Source organism: Platalea leucorodia (assembly GCF_965183815.1).
Source record: "Platalea leucorodia genome assembly, chromosome: Z".
Lineage (NCBI taxonomy): Eukaryota > Metazoa > Chordata > Aves > Pelecaniformes > Threskiornithidae > Platalea > Platalea leucorodia.
The window spans coordinates 86,985,937-87,008,247 of record NC_138858.1 but is presented as its reverse complement, the minus strand read 5'-3'; the positions used below and the strand labels follow the sequence as shown (position 1 = coordinate 87,008,247).

The window sequence follows — 22,311 nt, the reverse complement described above, 5'->3', positions numbered from 1 at the left end:
TGGAAAGAACTGAAAGGGATGTTTTCAATGTACAAACCCTAACTGAAAGCTGAAAGAGTCTCCCTTGTGTCTTCACAAGCCAGTACTCATCTCTCAGCTACTAAGGCAGAAATCCTTTTCATATGTCAGGTAGGTATCAATCTACAGAGACTGACTAAGCTTCTTTATGGGTGCAGCTCTAACAATATAATTATTTGGGGCTTTTTTTTATTACAGTTAAAATCAGAATGCATCATTGAAAAGCCTGCTGATTCTTTCGACAAACATAAGATATATATTCTTATGTACTGACATCTTGCAAAGTATTTTGTAGAGAATAAATGGGTATTGGGTACTTCCAGAAAAAAAAAAAAAAAAAAAATCTCTTTTACCTGAGGATTCCTAAGCAATGCTTAAAATGACACAAAAATATCAGTGTCATTTTAACAGACAGCTGGGCTTAGGTAGGTGAGCTAACTGCCTGCACTGAATTGGTAGCAAAACACATGTAACGTACCAGAGCCCCCTGCACTCCCACCAGTTATCAGTGTTTTCTCTTCAGCAGCACCATACCCAGAAGAGAAATTACTTGAGTTTTCTTAAGTAACCCTGCATTCTCAACAATGTGATTAGAACGTGCAACCTTTTTAAATATTTTAAAAGCCCGAAATTTGAAATTGACTCAAACTCTAATTTTTTTTGGCAAAGCCTTTGAATATTATTCATGTTAGCTTACAGACTTTGGTCAGCAAAATATTGCACTTAATTTATGTTCATTAGATCTGGAATGACAACTGATTTAATTTTCATTAAATCTAGGTGAAGGGCTTTTTTCATATAGACATTTTTCATAATTATCACAAGGGATAAAATAGATGTAACAACATGGCAGGACATCATCTCCTGACAGCAAAGACATGTTCCTTAGGGTGATGCACGTACCCCTCCATGAGACATCAGCTGTATGAGAAACGAGTAGCCAGACCCATTCCTGGGGGGTACCTGAATAAATGAAGTGGAGGATGTCTGGCAGACAAGAGCAGAAGACGGAGTCCTTCACCACCACCCTCACCGGTGGGACACAGGGTGGGACGCCACGGCGGGCCGGGGGGAAGGCGGCCCCCACCTCCACTGCAAAGAGGCTCTGTGCCGTCCGCACGATGGAGGCGTCGCGGATGTCGGCAGGGCTCTTCACCTCGAAAAGCAGCATGAAGAGGTGGCTGACAGAGCAGAGGATGATCTTGTGAGCCTCCACTACTGTGCTGAGGTCTTCGGGGTAAAACGCCACGTCTGCGCACTGGCAGCAGCAAAGCAGGTTGTGCAGGTCTGCGTCGTAATGCGAGGCTTCGCCCTTTAAGATGGGCATTTTTTCTGCGGAAGAAAACGAGTCAGGCTGTACAGGCAAGTATTAACCACAGGACAACTCTGTTTCCAGAGACCTGATCAAATGAAGGACAATTTTTTAAAGAAGTATTCAATAAGAAAATGTCTCATATGCCATTTGAATATGTTTAGTAAAATACTCTAAAAATGGAAATAATTAGTACAATAAAATAAAAAATATAAGAAATACTTAGTTTAGTAAAAAGTGTCCATATTTTAAAGAAACCTCTTTAGGCACTTAAGTTTGAAAGAAACCTTGCCTGTGAATGCCAAATATAAGGGATCTGAGTGAATTTCTAGTACATGTGAGAAGAGACAAATACATATTTAGAGGAAACTACTTGTCAGTAATTATTTCACTGAATAAATGCATCAGATGCTCAGAAATCATGTGCAAGAAATCACGTGCATGGGCATATACCTCTCCCTTGTTTCATCTGCAGCAAATAAAAATATTACTTGATATTGTAGAATAATAAAGCGTGATGTAATGACTTTCTTTTATAATTTGTCTGTAAAGCTTTCATGTAAAGCTTTATTAATTCATGTTTGCATTATTTCATCAAGTGCACCAGAAAACCACTCTTATTATTTTTGTCTAAAATAAATTAGAAGTCCATTGCAATCTTGCATATTGCTATACGATTCTCCCCAAATTAAACCATCACTAAAAGATGATGCAACTAGATCAACACGACCAGAAGAGCTGACGATACATAGCACACCTCACAGTAATGATTATAAAAAGTTAATTGCGCAAAGAACATGACACACATAACGAATGATACTAGAGATCAGACATCAGTGAGCACCTGGCTGTTCAAGCTGAGGTGGTTGAACTCGATGGCACTTCTGCGTCTTTTTCCTCTTCTTCATTTTTTCAGATGACTTCTGATTCAAACTTTGGATCATAAAATATTCCAGCTAAAACACAAGATGTATTTTTAAAAAATCCTAGTTATTGAAGAACAACCTAGACATCACACTAAGGAGGACGAGTAGGTGCTGTATGAGGACTGAGGCTACTGACACTATGAACAGTCATTGAGGTCATTGAGTCCCAATACTCCTCTACCACCAGAAGGTACCAAATGTAGTTGGAATTACAACAATTTAAAAGGCTATTTATTCAAATGATAATGGTTAATTCTCTTGTATTTAATCTTCCCAGAAATGACCAGCACAAAGATATTCAATTTACCAACTTCCGTAGATGCTAATTACAGTATTACAAAGAAGAATAAACTTGATGGATAACAATCAGGAGAAAGTGATGGAAATAACAAAACCATATACGAGCTGTTCGGCTTGCAACTAATCACCACCACCACGCAATGCTGCTGTGCCCTCTGAAACAGTCACATTACAGGGTGATCTTTGTGGGCAAGGTTTGTTTCACTGGGACAGACTACAAGTGTCATCACTGCAATAAAAATGTACCTGAGGGGAAATAGTCCCTTTTACAGGAATGAAGAGCCACAAAGGGTGGTTCAGCTCGAGTTAATGAACATCTTAAACACTTTCATCACCCAAGGTATTATTGTAGCACATATAGTGCTTTCTAAAAACTAGAAAAATACTCTGACTGAACCAGATTTTGAGTGGATTCCTCGTTTTTAATTGGGAATGAATGGATCCAATAAAAATTGGCTAACTGTTGTGCCAGATATTCCAAGTTACTATCAAATCCCATGGAAACACACTGTACTTATACACCAGGGACAACAACAGTACAAACCACGTGAAATTACTGTGCCAAAAGAACTGCATTTTTTTGTTCAAGCCCAAATGCCACTGGGAAAGTAACCAAAAGGTTCAAAAAAAGGCTGAGCTTAAAACACCTCGTAAAACGGAAAACTAAATATCAGTGTGAAATAATTTTATGGAGAAGACAAATACATCTGAATGACTGTATTTAGAAACTGCTCCCTGTCTTCAGGAGAGTGGAAAAAGAAGCAGCTCATTAGAGGTGTGACATTTTAACAAGTCTCTCAGCTTCTGCCTCACTCAGCTTTGCTGCATCTGACCCCAGGCTCTGCTCAGGATTGCAAGCTGCGTCACGACTGCAAACTGAGTGACCACAAGAATATGCTGAAAAATCAGGCAATTCAACAATCTTACCTGTCTCACTTGACAAGTACAACAGCCACGAGAGTTTGAGCAATTAAAATAAAAAATATCAGGATTTTATGGACTAATTCAGGTTGGAAGGGGCCTGTGGGGGTCACCCACTCAGGGAATCTGCTCAAAGCAGGACTTGTCTTGAAAGTCGGATGGGGTTGTCGAGTGCCTTGTTCAGCTGAGTTTTGATTATACCATCCCAGGAAGAGAAAAGGACAGGAATAGGGCAGGAAAAAATTATTGCCATGTGTAGTATGGCTTTCCTAAACCTTCCTAGAAGGTAGTTAAAACCAGAGCAACCTCAGTACTGCCAATTCAGCTAACATCATAGAATCACAGAATGGTATGGGTTGGAAGGGACCTTAAAGATCGTCCAGTTCCAACCCCCCTGCAATGAGCAGGGACATCTTCAAGTAGATCAGGTTGCTCAGAGCCCCACCCAGCCTGACCTTGAATGTGTCCAGGGATGGGGCACCTACCACCTCTCTGGGCAGCCCGTTCTAGTGTTTCACCACCCTCATCGTAAAAAATTTCTTCCTTATACCTAGTCTAAATCTAGCATCAGTAGGAACTCGCCCTCGGTGGGAGGGCTCATCGTCTGCCTCTGCTTGCTCTCTGAAGCCCTGGCATTGGCCATGCACCTTCCATGTGTGCCACCCTGCTTTCAGCCCAGGGCTTTCTCACTCACCACTCCTCCAAAGTATTTCTGTATGTAGAAGTCATTAAGAGTATGCAGTTCGAGGTAAGTAGCTCCTAGTTCCTTGGCCAGCTGCACTCCCTCGGAGGTGGTGACACAGCTTCTCCTGTCTGAAGTGCACAGGGGGCAGGTGCAAGGCACTCCTGGGGTAAAAAGTCATGCAAAAAAGCCATTTTTGTCAAACAATCCAGAATACTTACCTTCCTAAATAATCACAAAGATGTATTATTTAGAAAAAAAAAAAAAAAAAACAAAAATGGAAATGGAAACATAGTCATTTTATAGTGAGAAATCTATAATTACTAAAAAAAAAAGAACTTCTTATTAATCAGTTCAAAATATTAGCTGCTATACAAAGCTCAGCTTACATTACGTTAGCTTTATTTTACATTAGGTTTTGTTAAGGGAGAAAAGTCAAGCAGGACTTCCAGAAGTCAGGTTTGGCTTAGGGCCTCGGTGTCCTTATATGCACAGGTGTTGTAGTAGCCTGCAGGTGTTACCATTCATTAATGTCACCCTTAAAGTTGTTTAATTACTGTGGCCTGTCTGTGCAGGAAGCATGCCCAGTAACAGAAGGGAAAAATTTCCACTGCAGTCCCAGCTGTTACGGGCATGTACGTACTGCGGAATATGATTTCATTACACATATTTTACATATTTTTTTTTAAGCCAAAACAGGTATTCTTGAAGATTATGCCAGTTAACTGATAAAAATCTGTTAGCCACCATGGCTCAACTTCACTTAATGCCGGTAAGAACTTGCCAGCCATGAATGCGCTTTCAAATGTGCCGTGCATGCTCTACATTAATTTCCTCTGCTCAGACCTATAGATAACATGTAATAACACAGCCTTTTTTTATTTCTTTTGGCAGCACCATTTGCTACTACAGAGGATTAAGATCTTAGTAATTTGTATGAGCAAACTGCTGTGTTCACACATACCTCCTAGAAACAAAAGGGCTCTGTGTCTGCACAGCAGCCTGCTCCGGCAGGTCCCTAAGCAAAACTGCGACTGGAGAGCCTGACTTCTCCCACGGTCACATTTAGGGAGGAAGACAGAAAAAAAAAAGAGTGGAAAAGGAAAATTCCAGTGGTGGAGTCACTCAGATTGGTGGTACCACGTGCTTAAAAAGTGCAAGAAAAAGTGCTGGGGAAGACAAACATTAGTTTAGCAAGACCTTGCCTTTAGAATAGCAGATTTATTATCCCTGTATAAATCAGAGCATAAAAACATTTGATCATTATCACTGAATTACTAAAGGGAAGAAAATAAAGATTTAATTGTTACAGAGTTCTTTAAGAGTACTTTCTCAATCACTGAGCAAAAAGATATATAAGTAGACCCTGGCAAAACTGATCATTATGTCCACAGAAGACACGCTTCATATGGCTTAATATTTCTTTGTACATTATGAAATAAATGCCTACATCTACATCCATCACGTCCCTTACTCATAGCAGGAGGGATGCTCAGAAACACTTGTTTTAGTCAAACTCACAAAATAAAAGACAACTCGCAGGCTCAAGTTTTACATTCATTGCTTTAGGAAAAAAAAAAAAAAAAGAAAAATCAGGCCCCATGACTAAAAAGACCATATGAAAACCAACAAAAGCACAATGGAAAACATTTGGAAATACAGAATAAAGTTTTTATGTTTGTTCTATCAGTATCTGTGGTATTCTTTCTGAACTTTATTTCCCTGATGTAAACAGACAGAAGTTACTAATGCCTACCCAAACCATGAATGTGTTCTCACCAGCATTGCCCTCGTTGGCTGCTGGACACTTGATAAGTCCACATGGTCCTTCTACAGCCGAGCAACTTTGATTTTCATATTCATTAGACAGCAACAACAACAACTTTGTGCTAGCTAAATATTCAGTGTAAAATTGATTTGCATCGTGCTATAGCAGACTACTCATCAGCCTGGACACGGCGTTGTGCGAACTCGTAAGCTATACCATAGCTATACCAAGGCTATACCATAGCTACTCTGCTGTGACAGGTCAGCTCTGTTGATGCAGCAGCATATGGCACTGTGTGGTACACAAAGAGCTGGTATATCCATTCATCCAGAGACATCCTAGAGAATTTTGAGGCTTTTCCCACCCCATCTCCAGTGGTTGCAAGCTGATGGACTTAGTTTTAATCTCATACAGTAGAGATACTTTATATCTGAGATATGACCAGAGATAACTCATAACCATAGGGTTCATCTCATACACTCAAATGTACACTGCTTATTCTAAAGCACTAGATTTAACCCCCAAGTGTGATAGCTCCACGAGAAGAGTCACTGCAGAGGTCAAAGCAGGATAGGATGCCTTTCATTGCCAGGGTTAATTAAGCATAATGTTCTTGCCAATACGCCAGTCTACAGAACCATAATACATGCACATATTACTGTCATCCTGACAGACAAATTGTTTCTGTTAACAACTTGGAAAAACAATCAGCTTCTACTGAAATTACAGCATCTCTAACTTCCAAGTGAGATTTTAACTATTACTACAGGAGACTGGATACATACCGTTTTTTCTTGCACCAATAGCAGAAATTATTACTGGAACTGAACAGTGGTTTAATGCTTTTTTTATCATTGGAACATAACTGTCCTTTAGTTCTTGAAATGAAGTCTTGTCATTGACAGAGTATTTAATCACAATAATATCAGCTCCTCCAATGAGACTGCGAGAAGTGTACCAGTCACTGTCAAACATATCCTAAACAGAAAAAACACTGATCAAGAATTTCCGGTCTATAAAGGAAAAGGTGAACTATTCAACCGTCTTAATGTAAAACCTTAGAACAGTATTTTTAACTGATAACTTAATCTCTTATTTGAAGACGTGAAACAAAGAGCAGAATTCATGCTTTGTAATTTGCTTGTTTGGAGAACAAGTTGTTCATTACAATAAACAATAAATCTCCTCTATGAATTCAGGAATTCTTCAGGAAGAAGAAAAAAGGGTTTATCTAGGAATATACTTCGCAGGAAGAAACTTTACTGGTTTAATTACTTAACTTTCAAATGTTTTTATTAACAAAATAAAAGCAGCTTCAGTGATAGATGTTTATAGCAATTCATACAAAACCATTATTTATCACAACATTTTAGGGAAAAGTTTACACAGAACTATGCTATGTCCCTATGAAGCTTTAAATTCAAGTTTCAACAGCTGGGTGTGATTCTTATCTGCTTCACAAGAGCTTCCATGTAGCTTCAACAAGTGTTAGTATCTTCAGGATAAGGACTTCAATCACATAACTAAACTTTCTTTTTTGACTTCACATTCGATTTGTTCTGTGCTTCAAGTCTAACACTAACACTCTAAAATTATTTTATATCCTGTTAATTTACAACTGTGCTGTTACCACATGTAATATACTTGTAATATTACTTGTATATTTTTCATGAGAACTATAATTTCTCAATTTCTGCTTTACCTAAAGGTAGCTCATAAATACCAATGAAAGCCATGGCTTTGCACATATATCCAATGGAAAATTCTTGACAGAAATCTGGAACTAGTCCAGAGAACTGAAAATCAGCTCAAAAAACTAAAAAACTATGACCTTTTGGAACAGAGAGATCTTATTGTGGTCTTTCAATACTTAAAGAGGACTTATAAGAAAGATGGAGAGAGACTTTTTACCAGGGCCTGTAGCAACAGTAGAAGGGGCGACGGATTTAAACTGAAAGAAGGTAGGTTTAGATTGGATATGAGGAAGACATTTTTTTTTATGAGGGTGGTGAGACATTGGAACACGTTGCCCAGAGAGGTTGTGGATGTCCCATCCTTGGAAGTGTTCAAGGTCAGGTTGGATGGGGCTTTGAGGAACTTAATCTAATTAATGATGTCTCTGCCCATGGCAGGGTTTTGGACTATATGGCCTTTGAAGGTCTCTTCTAACCCAAACCATTCTGTGATTCTATAACTCCTGTAAAATACGAGGCAAAGCTAGAGGACTTGGGATCTTAGGGGGAAAATGGAAACAAGCAATGATGAAGTAAAGAAGATGTGGAAGAGACGAGCAAATGAGCACAGAAGAAGTGATGAAAGGGACCCAAAGTTTGGGTTGGGGGTGGTCAATATGATTTTTGAAGAACAGGTCACAGAAATAAGAGCATTACAGATGGGAACCAGAGAAATATATAAAAGATTATTAATACCAACAAGTGGCTTGCATTATCAATATAATTACTTTTGTTCATTTCCAAACAGTCATTGTTTCAAAGCTGTGGTGAAGTAGAATCACAGAATGCTTTGGGATGGAAGGGACGTTTAAAGGTCATCTAGTCCATCCCCCCTGCCATGGGCAGGGACAGCTTCAACCAGATCGGGTTGCTCACAGCCCCATCCAGCCTGGCCTTGAATGTTTCCAAGGATGGGGCATCTACCACCTCTCTGGGCAACCCGTTCCAGCGTTTCACTACCCTCATTGTAAAACATTTCCTCCTTATATCTACTCTGAATCTACCCTCTTTTAGTTTAAAACCATTCCCCCTTGTCCTATCGCTATGGACCCTGCTAAAAAGTCTGTCCCCATCTTTCTTATAAGCCCCTTTTAAGTACTGAAAGGCTGCAGTAAGGTCTCCCCACAGCCTTCTCTTCTCCAGGCTGTACAACCCCAACTCTCTCGGCCTTTCCTCATAGCAGAGGTGCTCCAGCCCTCTGATCATTTTTGTGGCCCTCCTCTGGCCCCGCTCCAACAGGTCCATGTCCTTCCTGTGCTGAGGACCCCAGAGCTGGACGCAGGGCTCCACGTGGGGTCTCACCAGAGCAGAGCAGAGGGGCAGAATCCCCTCCCTCGCCCTGCTGGCCACGCTGCTTTGGATGCAGCCCAGGATACGGTTGGCCTTCTGGGCTGTGAGCGCACATTGCTGGCTCACGTCCAGCTTTTCGTCTATCAGTACCCCCAAGTCTTTCTTGGCAGGGCTGCTCTCAATGCCTTCATCCCCCAGCCTGTAATCAATACCGGGGGTTGCCCTGACCCAGGTGCAGGACCCTGCACTTGGCTTTGTTGAACCTCATGAGGTTCACACAGGCCCACCTCTCCAGCCTGTCTAGGTCCCTCTGGATGGCGTCCCATCCCTCAGGCATGTCATAGCTGCAATGCTCTTAAGTACAAGAGGTAGCATGAACTTGATGGAAATGTATCAGTCAGCAAATGTTTGCCTAGACTGTCAGTACACATCGTACCCAATTTAAGTCTTGTCTTTACAAAGAAATAAGTCAGGAAATAAACCTAAAGTATAATATGTATTCCTATTAATTTCTTTAACAGATGTTCTTGTTCTGTAATAAGAAAACCACAGAAAATTAACAAATTATCAAGAATAGATATTCAGTGATTCACCATGTTCACAAGAGCTTCAAGAGAACTGCTCTTGGTGTTTGTTTTTTCAGTCGACGTAGTCAGAGACTATTATAATCTCAGGCTAAGCAAAATCTCCCCCAGCATTTAACAGAATCATTTAAGCTGTGCTAAGAATATAAAGTTAACACATAAACACAAGTTAAGCACCTGTAGGAGCAGGACTACCAGCTACAGTGCTTTGAGACAGCCAGCTAGATGGGTATTTGCAGAACCTGATCACATAGTCAGGCAAAAATTGAGAATTTTCAAGGGACAGCTTTAATATGTTTTTGCTGATGAAGATCTCAACAGAGAATTTTTAGTAGGGTTGTATACATTTAACATGACAAAGGCTTAAGAGAAAAATACAATACAAACCAATAAATAATACAGAATATTTAGTTGTTCTATGCTGGCAGATAGAAAGCATGCCTGTTCCTTTCAATTTCCTTCTAGCTGCCTGTCTTCAAGCTCAGCCCTGGTTTGCACATGCCCATCTCTATGAGCTCGGTGATAACCAGCAGTATCACCACTGAGGTCTAGAGCAGAGATGTACAAATACACAAGAATTCTGCCACAAGTTTAAGCATTAATAATAAAAAATACTTATGGAAACTTCTTCCAGAATGTAATATGTATTTTTTACATGTTGTGATATGTTTGTATATGGTTTGTAGCTCCCTCCATTTTAGAACGAAGCTAAATGTCTGATGCATTATGACATCATTTCACGTTACAAAACAGAAAGATTTTGGGAAGATTTTGGTGAATATGAACACAGCCATGCCCAAGGAAAAAAACAACTCTGACTCTTGCCCTTAGCTTCAGCATAAACCTAGTCCTGACCTATGGCAGAGGACAGGGCTCCTAGATACCAAAGTGCACCGAATTGTGGCTCCATCCTGACGCTAGCCCCACCAGCAGCAGAGGACAGGACACCAGATATCTGATACACACCCAGATACGCACTCTGCTCTGGTGCCATCCCTCATCCTGGCTCTCCAAGAAGAGCATTGTCCAGTAAAACACCAGCCTGGAAGACCCTGCATGCCCTAACCCCAACCAGTGGCAGCTCTAATGCTCTTCTCATTGATGGGAATCTCCACGGAGTACGTTGAAGTAGACTTGTGTTTGTCTGCATGTGCACGCTCATGCATATAATACAACAGCAGCTTAAGAGCTCAATATCATAGAGCAATAAAATACAGATTTTTTTTTCTAATGAAAATAATACCAATAAGAAAAGTAGTTTTATTTTGGAAAACAAGACAACAACAGAAAGAAAACATGGCCATTACCTTACCCTTTTTGTGCTTAGCCCAACTTGCCATATTTCCATCTCTGCCGGTGTGAGGAAACCTAGCAAAATCCTTATTGAAAACAGCCACACAGGTGTGCAAATACACCTGTTTGTTTAACTATTAGAGGAAAGAAATCCTATGCAGAGGTGGTGCAGGCTGTAACAGCTTCCCAAGTGTGTGTGGCTGCACATTGCAGCAGGTTTGTGGAGCTCTGTGCTTTCCGCCACTGCCCTGTGCCAGCACTGTGTATCTCTGTTAATCCTATCAAGATGGACTTTACCAAAGCTTATGAAGTTCTGGTGTGGAAGGACCCCACTTCCCCAAGGCAAGAGCCAGCCAGGGGTACATCAAGTGAAAAACACAGAATGCACCAACAAATGTGTCACAACACCCGATTTCTGTTACTATTCTGCAGTTTCCCTGTGCCCTGACATATTTAACACCCCCGAAAGCCCATCTTTAAGATGGTTGTTACACTTAAAAACACAGGAGAAAGACACGTTCCCAGAGGTCTTATTGCAATTATTTTCGTTTTGTATCAGCATAGCATAGGCTGCTCTGTGCTGGGAAAATCCTCCAAAGCATCTCTGACAACGAAGGGTTATTTTTGCCCAAGGCATCACTGAGAAAAGCATCTGGAGCCTTAGCCAGGTTAAGCTAGTTAAATTGATTATCACTTTTAGGGAAAATTTCATGCAAAAATGGCAGAGGGAATTTCTTCAGATGATGAACAAACATTCAGATTCAGGAATAACCTTAATTCCAGGCTCCAGCTATGAAATTTATGTAGCGGCTGTTCCTCATCATGCTTCCTGCCCTTGGCACAGTCCATTTCCCAAGACAGCCATTGACAAAAGGAAAAAGTAACTGCATAGCTCAGGTTATTATAATATGACCTTATTAATTATAATTATACTCCTGTTGCTATTCCTCTCAGGACTTATTAGAGAAAAGCTTCATTCCTTCCTTGCATGTCTGCATTATACATGTCTCATAATATATTCTTGCCATTACTAAATCATACTTCTCAAGCGTTAATGTTGAAAATAAAGCCTTCAGAGGCAATGAAGACGCGATTTTCCTACACAATCACATGACCCCTCAAGAGGACAATACTTGCTTTGTTAAAAATAATTTATGAATTCCTTTATGGAATGGCAGTGAAATCCACTGTGCCCCTGCAACACCCACACTCCCTCTAAAAGCTGCTCGTAAATGTCCCCATGTCCACTTAGCCCAGCCCTTGATCTGGGGCAGCAACAACAGCAAACACTCTTTGGGTGGACAAGGGACCCTGGCGACCCCTGAGGACCGTGCTCCTGGGATTTCCCCAGGATCCAAGAGGGCTGCACTGGGAATATTGGAAAGTTCATCTCTCTCTAGCAGCCATTTACAGACCCATTCTCCATTAACAGAGCCTTCTTTCCAGTGATACTTTCCACACCATATACCAGAGCCTTCCCCATTTTTTCAAGGCTTCTCTGCAATTTCTAATCAGTCAGGTCCACAGCAGAACAAATTTTGTGGGTGTACTCTCCATAACTTATTAGTCCGCTGAATTTACTCAGCTAAGTAAGCTGCAGCATAGAAGGAAGTATCTTCTTCAGAAATCAAAGGAATTCAGACTACAACCCTGGAATGCCACTTTTGTTTTTCACTTGAGGCTTTCCAAAACACCTTTAACTGGTTGAGCTGACCCCCCCCAATAAAATAATGAAGGCTAGCATTGTCCTGTGTTGTCCTCTCATAAAGTAATTTAATAACATTTGTAAAAAGCAAAAATAAAGAACACGGTAGGGAAAATGTTTTACCAGGATACCACTACTTGTTATAAACTGCCAACTTCGGACAGCCAAGCTTAAAACTGAGAAAGGATGACACACTAAAAAATCAAATGTTGCAAGCTTTCATTTTGTACTGAAGCAGTAGTTTGACTTGATTCCTAGAAATAATAAATAAAATTATAAAGTGGATCAGATTCCTTTACCTTCAGACATGTTAAGGGCCAGACAGCCTAGCCAGCACAAGGAGCACAAGGATGCTTATGCAGGGAAAAAGTGAGAAAACTATGCCATGGATGATAACATGGATATAAGAAAGCTCACAGGATTCAAGGAACAACTATTGTTGGTGAAGTAAAAAAAGCAGACAGAAAAATGTGAAAAGACTCAGGGAAAGAGATTGTTGAAAGAGAGAATTTTAAAAAAAAGTTCACAGAACACCTCTTCAAAATTCAGAGTTAATATATTTGAGCACTGGTGAGCCCCATGGAGGTCTGCAGCTCTGTGCAAGCCTCTGAGCAGGCACTGGCAAGCCTCCAGAGCAGGTACAAACACAGCACAGCGTCCATCCCTCTGCAAGTGCCGAAGCCAGCACAAGGCACTCTCCAAAATCCAGCTGCTCTGTTTTCTGCTTTTGTAACTTTTCCGCTACTGGGAACATGATGATGTCAGTGATTCTCTAGAAACTGGGAAGTTTTATATACCAGGGGAAAACAAAAAATTTCTGGAGTTATTTTTCCCTGGGGGGAAAAAAAAACCACACACAACGAAAAAAAACCCAAACCAAAACATAAAAAAACCCAACAGGTGGCTCACAGAGGAAAAAAATTAAAAAGGACAGCAAGACCCCCAGCCCAGGACTGAAACACTCTCGTATCCTTATAGCACTGCTCCAAACAAGACAGCAAAGAACAAGAGAGGTAACACAGGTAGGGGACACTCATAGTAAAGTTTTCATTCTGCCATTTCTTTTCCAGCATCACAATTAAATGAATCAAAATATGAATTATAGCTCCTATGCCATGCTTCATTCTGAAGTTGAGGAAGATTCACTTGCCATCAGATAGTATGAATTTTGCCTGCACTACTTCTGCAATTTTTACTTGTACATATGCAGAAGCATAACAAAATTCAGTATGAAGTGGCTGAAGTTGCAAACTACATGCAAGCCAATAAAATGGCAACTTGGTTCCCGCAACTGTCAAATCTGATATAAAGTGCTAAATAAAGCAACCTTTTCCAAAGCAAATCTTAAAATTCATCTTGCAAATTATTCCTTGTAAGTTACTAGCTCCCATAGTGAACCGCCCAAAAATTAGAAAAACTGGGACATGCTGGTTCAACGTGCTTTATGAGAGCAAAACTTAAGCATGCATTAGCAACTGATCAGCTATTGAAATAACAATATTCAGCACGGATGTTAACACACATATACATTTTCCCTAGTTCTTTATATTTCTTCTCATCCTGGGTCTGCATTTTTTATCAAAATGTTTTCCAGCCACGTGAATCACAAGGATGTTGGCCCACTTGTGTATCTGTCCCCTGCATATGGGAGATATCAGCAAGCAGCTTTGCAAACGTAACTCAGGACACAGCGGGCCGTAGTGATATACCCAGCGATTGACAGACAGAGATCAACACGGTTTTGGAAACAGTGTCATTTTGCTCCCAGATTTTGAAAAGTCTGCTCCACCACCATCTCTACAACCCCACGTCATCTGCGTTAATGAGACCATCCTCCCCAAAGACAGCACTTCCATCCTGCACCCTGCAACTGCCACAGGAAAGAGAGCTTCTCACAACATGCTTCTTCTGTTTTGCATCTTGGCAAACATGAATTTATCCTTGTAATTTTCTAAGCCAAGCAATGCCAAAGAACATAGTACCCACACAGGCAGTTAAAATATCTATGGAGCCACTGTGTGAAAACAGCAGTCCCATGGCAGGTTGGAAACGCCTTTCTCCCATGTCTGTCTGTAACATTTGATGGGCATTGCCTTGGGTAATCATGCCCAAGAAGCCTTGCTTCCTGTCTCTCCAGTTTGGCAGCCACCTTCACTAATCCTCAGCTTATAAAATACTGTGCTCTCACGGCAGCACTGCTGCTCTTTCACAAACCATGTGCCCAGCAGGATGATGCCACTATGGCAGCATTCGCTGCATGGTCCAGACCTTTCACATTTCTCCAACCCATCAGTGCATGAGCACTTCGGTAGCTGCTGAAAAACCTTGCTTCAGCCCTTTCAAAGAGGCATACAGTACATAGTAAGATGCCCAATATCATATCATCAGGAAGAGTTCAACCAAAAACACTTGACCTGTTGACCTCTCCTGCAGACTCAAAATTGAGCAGTGTCCTGGGCTGCCAACACATGTGCAGCAGCAGATTGAAACATGAGCAAACGCACCCTCTACCATAATCTATCTTGCAAAAGAATCCACTCATGCACTGGGGAGCTTTACTTGGTAAACTTGCCTCCATGCTGCTTTTCCAGACTGATAGCTGTAGAGGACAAAGAGCAGTTTGCTGCCCTTGAGTTTGGAGACTCAGAGCTATCAGTGTACTTAGGTGCCAAGTTTATGTCTAGGGCTGGCTTGCCTTAATCATGTGGATTTCATCTAGATCAGATACAAATCTCAGGTAAAATACAAATCTGCCTTTGCATTATGCTCAGACGATAGAGACGGAAATAATGCAAGGGCCACCATATTACCACCTCTTTGTTTCAGTAACATGCAAAAGGAACCCTTTTCCCTGAAGAATATGATGGCAACGTCAGTCACTGTTTCAAATTGTCATATACCACTTTCCCAGGCTACCAGAGGAATAGTTCGGCAAGGACGACCGTGGCGCACCAAACCTCAAGCATCCAGGCCATGGAAAACAATCCTGTTCTGCCTAGCCCTAGCAAGGAGATAGCTTCGCTCAGAACAAATAACCTCCTGCCGAGTCCAGTCCAGCTATCTGAGATGTCTTCTACTAAGCCAGTTGTTCCTCATCATTCCCAGTAATAAATCTCCTGCCTCCTTCAGCTGTGAAAGGAAAAAACAACAGGCCTCAGAAACATAACGCTGCAGACAATAACAAGCTAGCTTTTCAAGGGCAAAAACGATAAGATCTTCAGAACTGAAGAACCTTGTTTTGTAGAAAAGCAAATGCAAACAGAATACACATGAACTGCAGCTGCAATCTAGGTCCTTTCTTCTGCCCTCCTCCAGCTATCCCTGCCTTCCTTCCCCACTCCGTTACCAACCTCCAATCCTCTGAAACACCCTTTGAAGTCCTACAGCCTTAATTTATATTCAGGAGCTTTTACTCATTGCTGCGCTCAAATTACTCTGGCAAAGTGCACGTGGAAGTCACATGTAGCTTCAAAGATTAGAAATAGGATCCCCCAGTCCATCTGAACCGGTGTCTGTAAGTGCAGCTGACAAAAAAGCATGAGAAATAGAGAACAGAAGGACAGCTAAACTGGATCATTCTGTTTTAAGATTATAAACTTCTGACCACGTATTTCTGGAACTGTCAGGTTTCCTGCAGATTCCAAAAAAGCTTTCACTTACAGGACTGCAAAAATCAATTAAAGGATAGAATTATAGAGCTGAAACTGATTATTGTTTTAATTTCTAAAAGCTGCTAAGCTTAATTTTTTTAAGTCTACTAAGTAGTCATTAAATATGTTTTAATTTAGATTATCAGTATCATTTCTTATATAATCACTGATCTGCTCATACTCATAACTAAGTCATCTCACTTACTAACGAAAGTGCTGACAACATGGAACAGTGCCAAAATCCTTTTTATTTACCTTCAAATAAAGAAAATAATGTTAAAATGTGAGTATTCATTGTAACAGAAGTAAAATGAGTCCATATACTGCATTTTGCAAGATATCAGATCTTACAATCTGTAATTTTTCAAAGCTGGAAAACTGACCAGCTTTTCATTTTTACAGAAAAAATATGTTTTGTTTTATTGTTGATAAATATTTGGAGGGAGTGCTTACAATGCAGTGTCACAAAAAAGCAGTTCTTGTTTATCTTGGGATTGTCGTCAATAAAGTTTTCACTCAACAGCACAGTTGAAAATATCACCTTCCTACAGAGGAGGTGGGCAGCAGCTTGTTAATGAGAAACTTTCTGAAGCACCTTGCAGCATTTGCCTGGTTACATTTTATATGCTTTTACTATTTGCAATAATTAAAATATTAATAAAATCCCACAATAATGAAAATAATTTAAAATTAGGATATATTTTCATTTGATTAAAACCACTTACACTGTTAAGTGTGGTTAAAAAGATTGAGACAGATCTCTTACCCAGACAGGACAGTCATGTACCACCAATCTGGCATTTCCACATATGCAGGCTTGATACTCGGTAAAAACTGGGGTTCCAACGTGACTGGCAGACAAGCTGCTGTCGATCTGGGAAATGAGAGCACTTCTCCTGAGATAGCTCCAGATCAGGCTCGGCTGCTGATTGTCCTCAGAAAACCCATCTCTTTCATTCCCAAAGGCTACAATATTAACCGACCTAAAATAAAAATAATAAAGACAAAGCTGTGTTAACAAAGATGAAGGGCAGGGATAAGAGAGAAAAAAAAGACAAACCTTAAATCAAAACTAACATATTAATCCTTCCACATTGTCTTCCCTCCCTAGAACTTAACACCCCTCGTAATCAACTGCAAAACACATACATGATCTCAAATCCAACAGCAGGATGAGAGCAAAGCAGAAAAGAAACCTGGAAACGCTGCTTGCATTACAAATCCCCGGCTGTCTTGGCTTTTTATTTGTTGGTGTCCACGCTCAGCCTCGCTGCTGCAACCTCCGGGGCTCCTGCTGGATTCCCTCGCCTGTGGCCAGTCTGGCTAACTTAGTGCTGGCTGCTCTGGGTGATGGACTGCGGACGCACACCAGAGCTGCAGCAGCAGCAGCAGCAGCAGCAGTAGCAGTAGCAGTAGTAGCAGCAGCAGCAGCAGCAGCAGCAGCAGCCCAGGCACTGGTGGCTGCGTTGCTCAGCGGCTGTAGGTGAACTCGAGGCGTAAGGCGAGCGGCTGGCCGCTCGGTCACGGCCATCGCATCCTGACGTCAGTCAGCAGGAGCACAGCACACGCAATGGGCAGAGCGAGCTGACGTTTCTGCAGAGCCAACACGGTGCAGCCAGGTCAGCAAAGGCAGACAAAGGCATTTGAGCGGAGCGGCGTCCGATCGTGTGTGGGGGCTGTTTGCAGGGCACGTTTCTGCTGCCACCCTGCAGAAAAAGGACCAACACCACAACACCAGGTTGCTGCCACAGCTCATCTGTACCGGAGGAGAGACCAGCATCAAGGGACCGTCACAGCTGCAGGAGAGCACTGGACCAAATCCTCTGTTAAAGTATTTTTTTTTAGGTAAATAGCATCTATTTTTTCAATATTAGGCTGATAATTTCTGAAATGCCCATGTAGATGTTTTAGCATTTGTGTGTCGTTTAAAGCACTGTTTTCAAAAAGGACAATCTCTAATTATAATAAAATAAACACAAATACCTGGAACCAAATCTATTCTAAAATGGCATGTTATCTGTCAGATACCACTACACACATTGGAGTAAAAAACCAGTACAAATATTTTAGGTACATTTCATGATAAACAAACACCCTCTATTATGTGAACACATGCTGCTGGTAATCCCACGGGCAAGAACTCATTGAACACAGGTCTTGATACGATTATCCACAGAATAATTAACAGACCTTTGCCTGCAACAGTCCATACTATAAGAAAGGTACTACTCTACTATTGGCAAATGGGGGAGATGACAACTGATGTCACTGCCAAAGTTTTATACCAATTTTGTATTGATTGGCCAGGCCATTTTTAAAAATCACAACCATTACTATCTGTTCTATGCTAATGAAGTCAAGTATTACTTTTAAAATTTTTATTATAAATTCTATGGGGCCTACTGAAAAAAAAAAAAAAAACAACCAAAAACTAAAAGAAACATAAAACAAATTAAAAAAAAACCAGAACATTTACTAAAATTTTTGTTCCCTATGTTCTTTCACATTCCAGTTTCTTCAGCTTTTCAATCTCACTTTGCTTAGAAAACTAAAAGACAAATGAGAGATGGGGGTTTTGATTCCCCCTCCCCCCCAAAAAATAGTTTGAATCCATGTTTCTTAGATGAGTTAAAATTGTAGGCTATCAAAGGAAGCCACTGTGTTTTTCCCCAGATGATCCTCAGACTATGATATATCGTCCTCCACATCCAAATCCTCAGTAGTGTCCAAGCACTGGATGTATGAAGTTCATTTCAGGAGAGCCAACATACTCAGAGACATCACACTCTTTCAACCATGTCTATTAATGTACTCTTTAAAGGGCACTGAACATCCCCTGGAATCCTTAAATTTGAACTTGTAGTGGTCTAGATGTTGAAAATGAGGAAACCTTTGAGAGAAAAGGTTTTTATACTAGTGAACAAAACCTGGTGTAGCTAAATACATACATATGCACACACACATACACATTCAAATATATACACACACACATACATATATATTTACACACACATATATATTACATACAGTTACATATATATATATATATATATATACCTGCACACACATGCAGGCATGCACACACATAGAGAGTTGTAACACAAGGAAAAACTGGGCTCGTAAATAAGGCAGCCCTAGTGAGAACTGATCCAATTAACTCAAACTCCAATTAGCATAGCTTAGTCATTGCTGTGGACGTAGTCCCGCCCAAGGGTGGGAAGGGTAGGGGTACCAACAGAGATGGAAGGTTGCAGAAAACACTTGTTTTCCTCTCACTCCTTCCTTGAACCACCTGGGAAACTAATTAGGACTGCAAGAAGCATTAATTCTGGCAAACTATGCAGATGGTGGATGTGGGATTCATCTCACCTGATGAACAGCGCTTAAAGCTTACAGCACTAAAATACAGTACTGTTTTAGTAGCACTTCAGCAATCAGAGGATTTAAAACAATATTTGAAAAGCAAGAATTAAAATTGGATGAAAATGCTGTCTGTTCTTTTGTGAAAGTAGGTCCATAACCCCATTTTTGTCTGCATTGCTGAGGGACTGCGTAAGACATTTCAAATAAACAAACAGAAAACAGAAAAGGAAGTGAGTTCACTTTTGCAGGGTAATAAACATCACGAACAGAGTTGCTTGGCGCTGCTAGCTCAGATGCATTCTGCGTTACAGGGGCACTGCAAGGGAAAGCCATAAAAGATTGTTTGACTGAGAGAAGAGGATTGCTTGACTGTCCTCTGTTTGGCAATCTGGAAGTTGAATATCCTACGATTAGCAAACATTTCAGCCAGCAGGCATTTGCCATTGCTGCTGACATACAATGACAAAACTGCAGAAAAGGGAGGTTTTGACAGGGTTTAGAAAATGATGGCATATTTGGTCTCATGCATTTTACACTGGAACACTATTATGTTGTTTCAAATTATTTCTTTTGAAGCTTTCCAGCAAGTATCTCAGATAAGGGAATGAAAACAAATACACAGTCCTTGCTGACAAAGGGGTAATGATATTTTCCATGGCAAGGAAATAACTACAGCCAACTCAAGGAGGACTTTTTCCTTGTGGAAGCTGTAGCCTTACTTGCACTGATTCACATATGACTAACTGCTCCATATTTTCAGGACACTGGAGGGATCTAATGCACTTGGATTCAAAGTTGTTGCCAAGCCCACTTGTTAGCTGAGCCTGTGCGCTGCACAGAGGTGCTGCTGGTGTTATGAGCAGCTTTAGGTGCACGAGAGACTACGCTGTTCTAGGAGAGGTAAATTTCCAGGTTTTTTTCAGAGATAATAGGTGGCTCCAGATAACAGTAACACATTTTGGTGAATAGAGGTGTTTCCTCCTAATGTTGCAAAATATAACCTGTCATAGGCATGAATTTATTGGTGCTCATCCACACTACAGAGATTGCTGCTGCAAGATCTGCCAGCCGAGACGTCCTGCATGGATCAAGCATGAGCAAACAAAAGGAGTTTTTCTGTTGTTGTAGCCACCTGCCACATTCAAACTAACAAAAGCCGCCTGTGGGCAGGAAAGCAAGGAATGAATGGCAGGACAGAGTTAAGGACCACTAATATTTTTCATCACAACTATGCCAGAAAAATGGTGTAGGGTTGATCAGGCTTAGAAGCATGTTTGGGTTTTTTTCCCCGCATGAATACTTGAGCCAAATTCACAGATGACATAGGCACTCCCGGCTGGACGTTACTGTCCCTCCAGCCGAACAGATTTCACTGCTGACTGCTTTCCTGAAGTCACTGGTGGAGACATCAAGGAAAACCAGCACAAATCCCAAGGCTTTTGTACTGAGTTGTGGAATCACCATCCTTAGAGGCATTCAAGCTTTCACTGGGAAAGTCTTTGCACAATTTGAGCTTGTTAGATGTGCTTGGAGTGGAAGCTGGGTTAGATGACCTCCAGAGGTCCCTTCCGACCTGAATTATTCCCTGACTCCATGAATGCCCTCCCTCCTGGAGAGTGACTGCTAAGCCCTGTCCTCCACTTCCTCTTCTTACACCAGCTTTTAACCCAAAAACTAACCTCCCGTCCAATCTTGTGGCAACATAGTTTCTTTACAAAGTTTAATGAGCTTTACAAAAAGCTTCTCAAAGGCTTTTTGAAAATGCAAGAGGATTATTATGCCCACACGACCCCCTTTATCGGCATACTTACTGCCCCTCCTCCAAACGCCAGTGGTGCAGGACTGCACCGGAGCCTCTCCAACACCTTCCCAACAGACTGCGTTCATCTACGTGTCCCTTGATCTCATTCTCTGTCACAGACTGTATCATCTCACCAGGAATGGCAGCCATCCCCATTGCTTCACCATTCCCCAGGCCCCGCTAAAGCAGTTTTTGAGCATACTGGCAGCCTCTGATGGCACCTGCAATGACAGACAGACCCCAGACCCAGTTCTGTGGTTTCTTATCTGAGTTTCTGGGGAACGCTGTCATAAACGTTATCCACTCCTGGATACCTATTAACATCTACTTTGTCTATTTTTTCTAGTATTACTGTATCAGATCAAGTAATGTAGTATCAGCCCAATACTGAATCAAAAGTATGAAGGGGGTGGAAAACAATCTGATAGGAGGAGAAGGAGAAAAAAATTTATACTTTTTCATTGTAAAGCAGACCCAGTTTGTAGCAGAACAGAGCTGTGACAGCAGCTACTGAGTTTTGGAAAGCTGATAACACAGTGAGGGTGAGCCATGGATTACCAGAAGCCATTTCTGCTGCTGCAGAAGTCCAATGGAAGGACTGCCTCCCAGCTTCCTGCCTTCGGCCATGAGGGAACAAGTTCCCATGTCACAAGGAGGGGGCCTGTCTGCTGCCTACATGCCTCAACCTGAGGCAGAGACAAAGGGCTGAAAAAAAACACATTGAGGATCTTAAAGGTCTTTTCCAACCTAAACGATCTATGATTCTATGAACACTACATGCTGCAGAAGAAGGCACCCCATTCACAGTTGGAAGAATCCTCAACTGCAGATGTACAGCTGCACCATGTAATTCCCATGTCATTGTTAAAAGGAGCTATTAATTGCATTAGCAGGCAGGTCAAAGGATCAAAAAAGTACTTTATATCTTATTTCTACTGTTTTAGAAACAGAAGTCATTGCCCTGA

General features: G+C 41.2%; 1 protein-coding gene across 2 annotated transcripts in view; it reads right to left on the bottom strand.

The window, feature by feature from the left end:
* Positions 1–22,311, bottom strand: part of RHOBTB3 (Rho related BTB domain containing 3) — a 54,819-nt gene that overhangs the window by 14,354 nt on the left and 18,154 nt on the right. Inside the window, exons 2-6 of one of the 2 annotated variants that reach the window (XM_082337447.1) lie at positions 16,949–17,165; positions 6,713–6,905; positions 4,172–4,323; positions 2,175–2,286; positions 922–1,350 (exon numbers count right to left, since the gene is read on the bottom strand). In XM_082337447.1, the coding sequence (XP_082193573.1) occupies positions 922–1,350; positions 2,175–2,286; positions 4,172–4,323; positions 6,713–6,905; positions 16,949–17,165 (1,103 nt within the window). The remainder of the gene's footprint in view (positions 1–921; positions 1,351–2,174; positions 2,287–4,171; positions 4,324–6,712; positions 6,906–16,948; positions 17,166–22,311) is intronic. The other variant, XM_082337448.1, reaches the window with a different exon arrangement.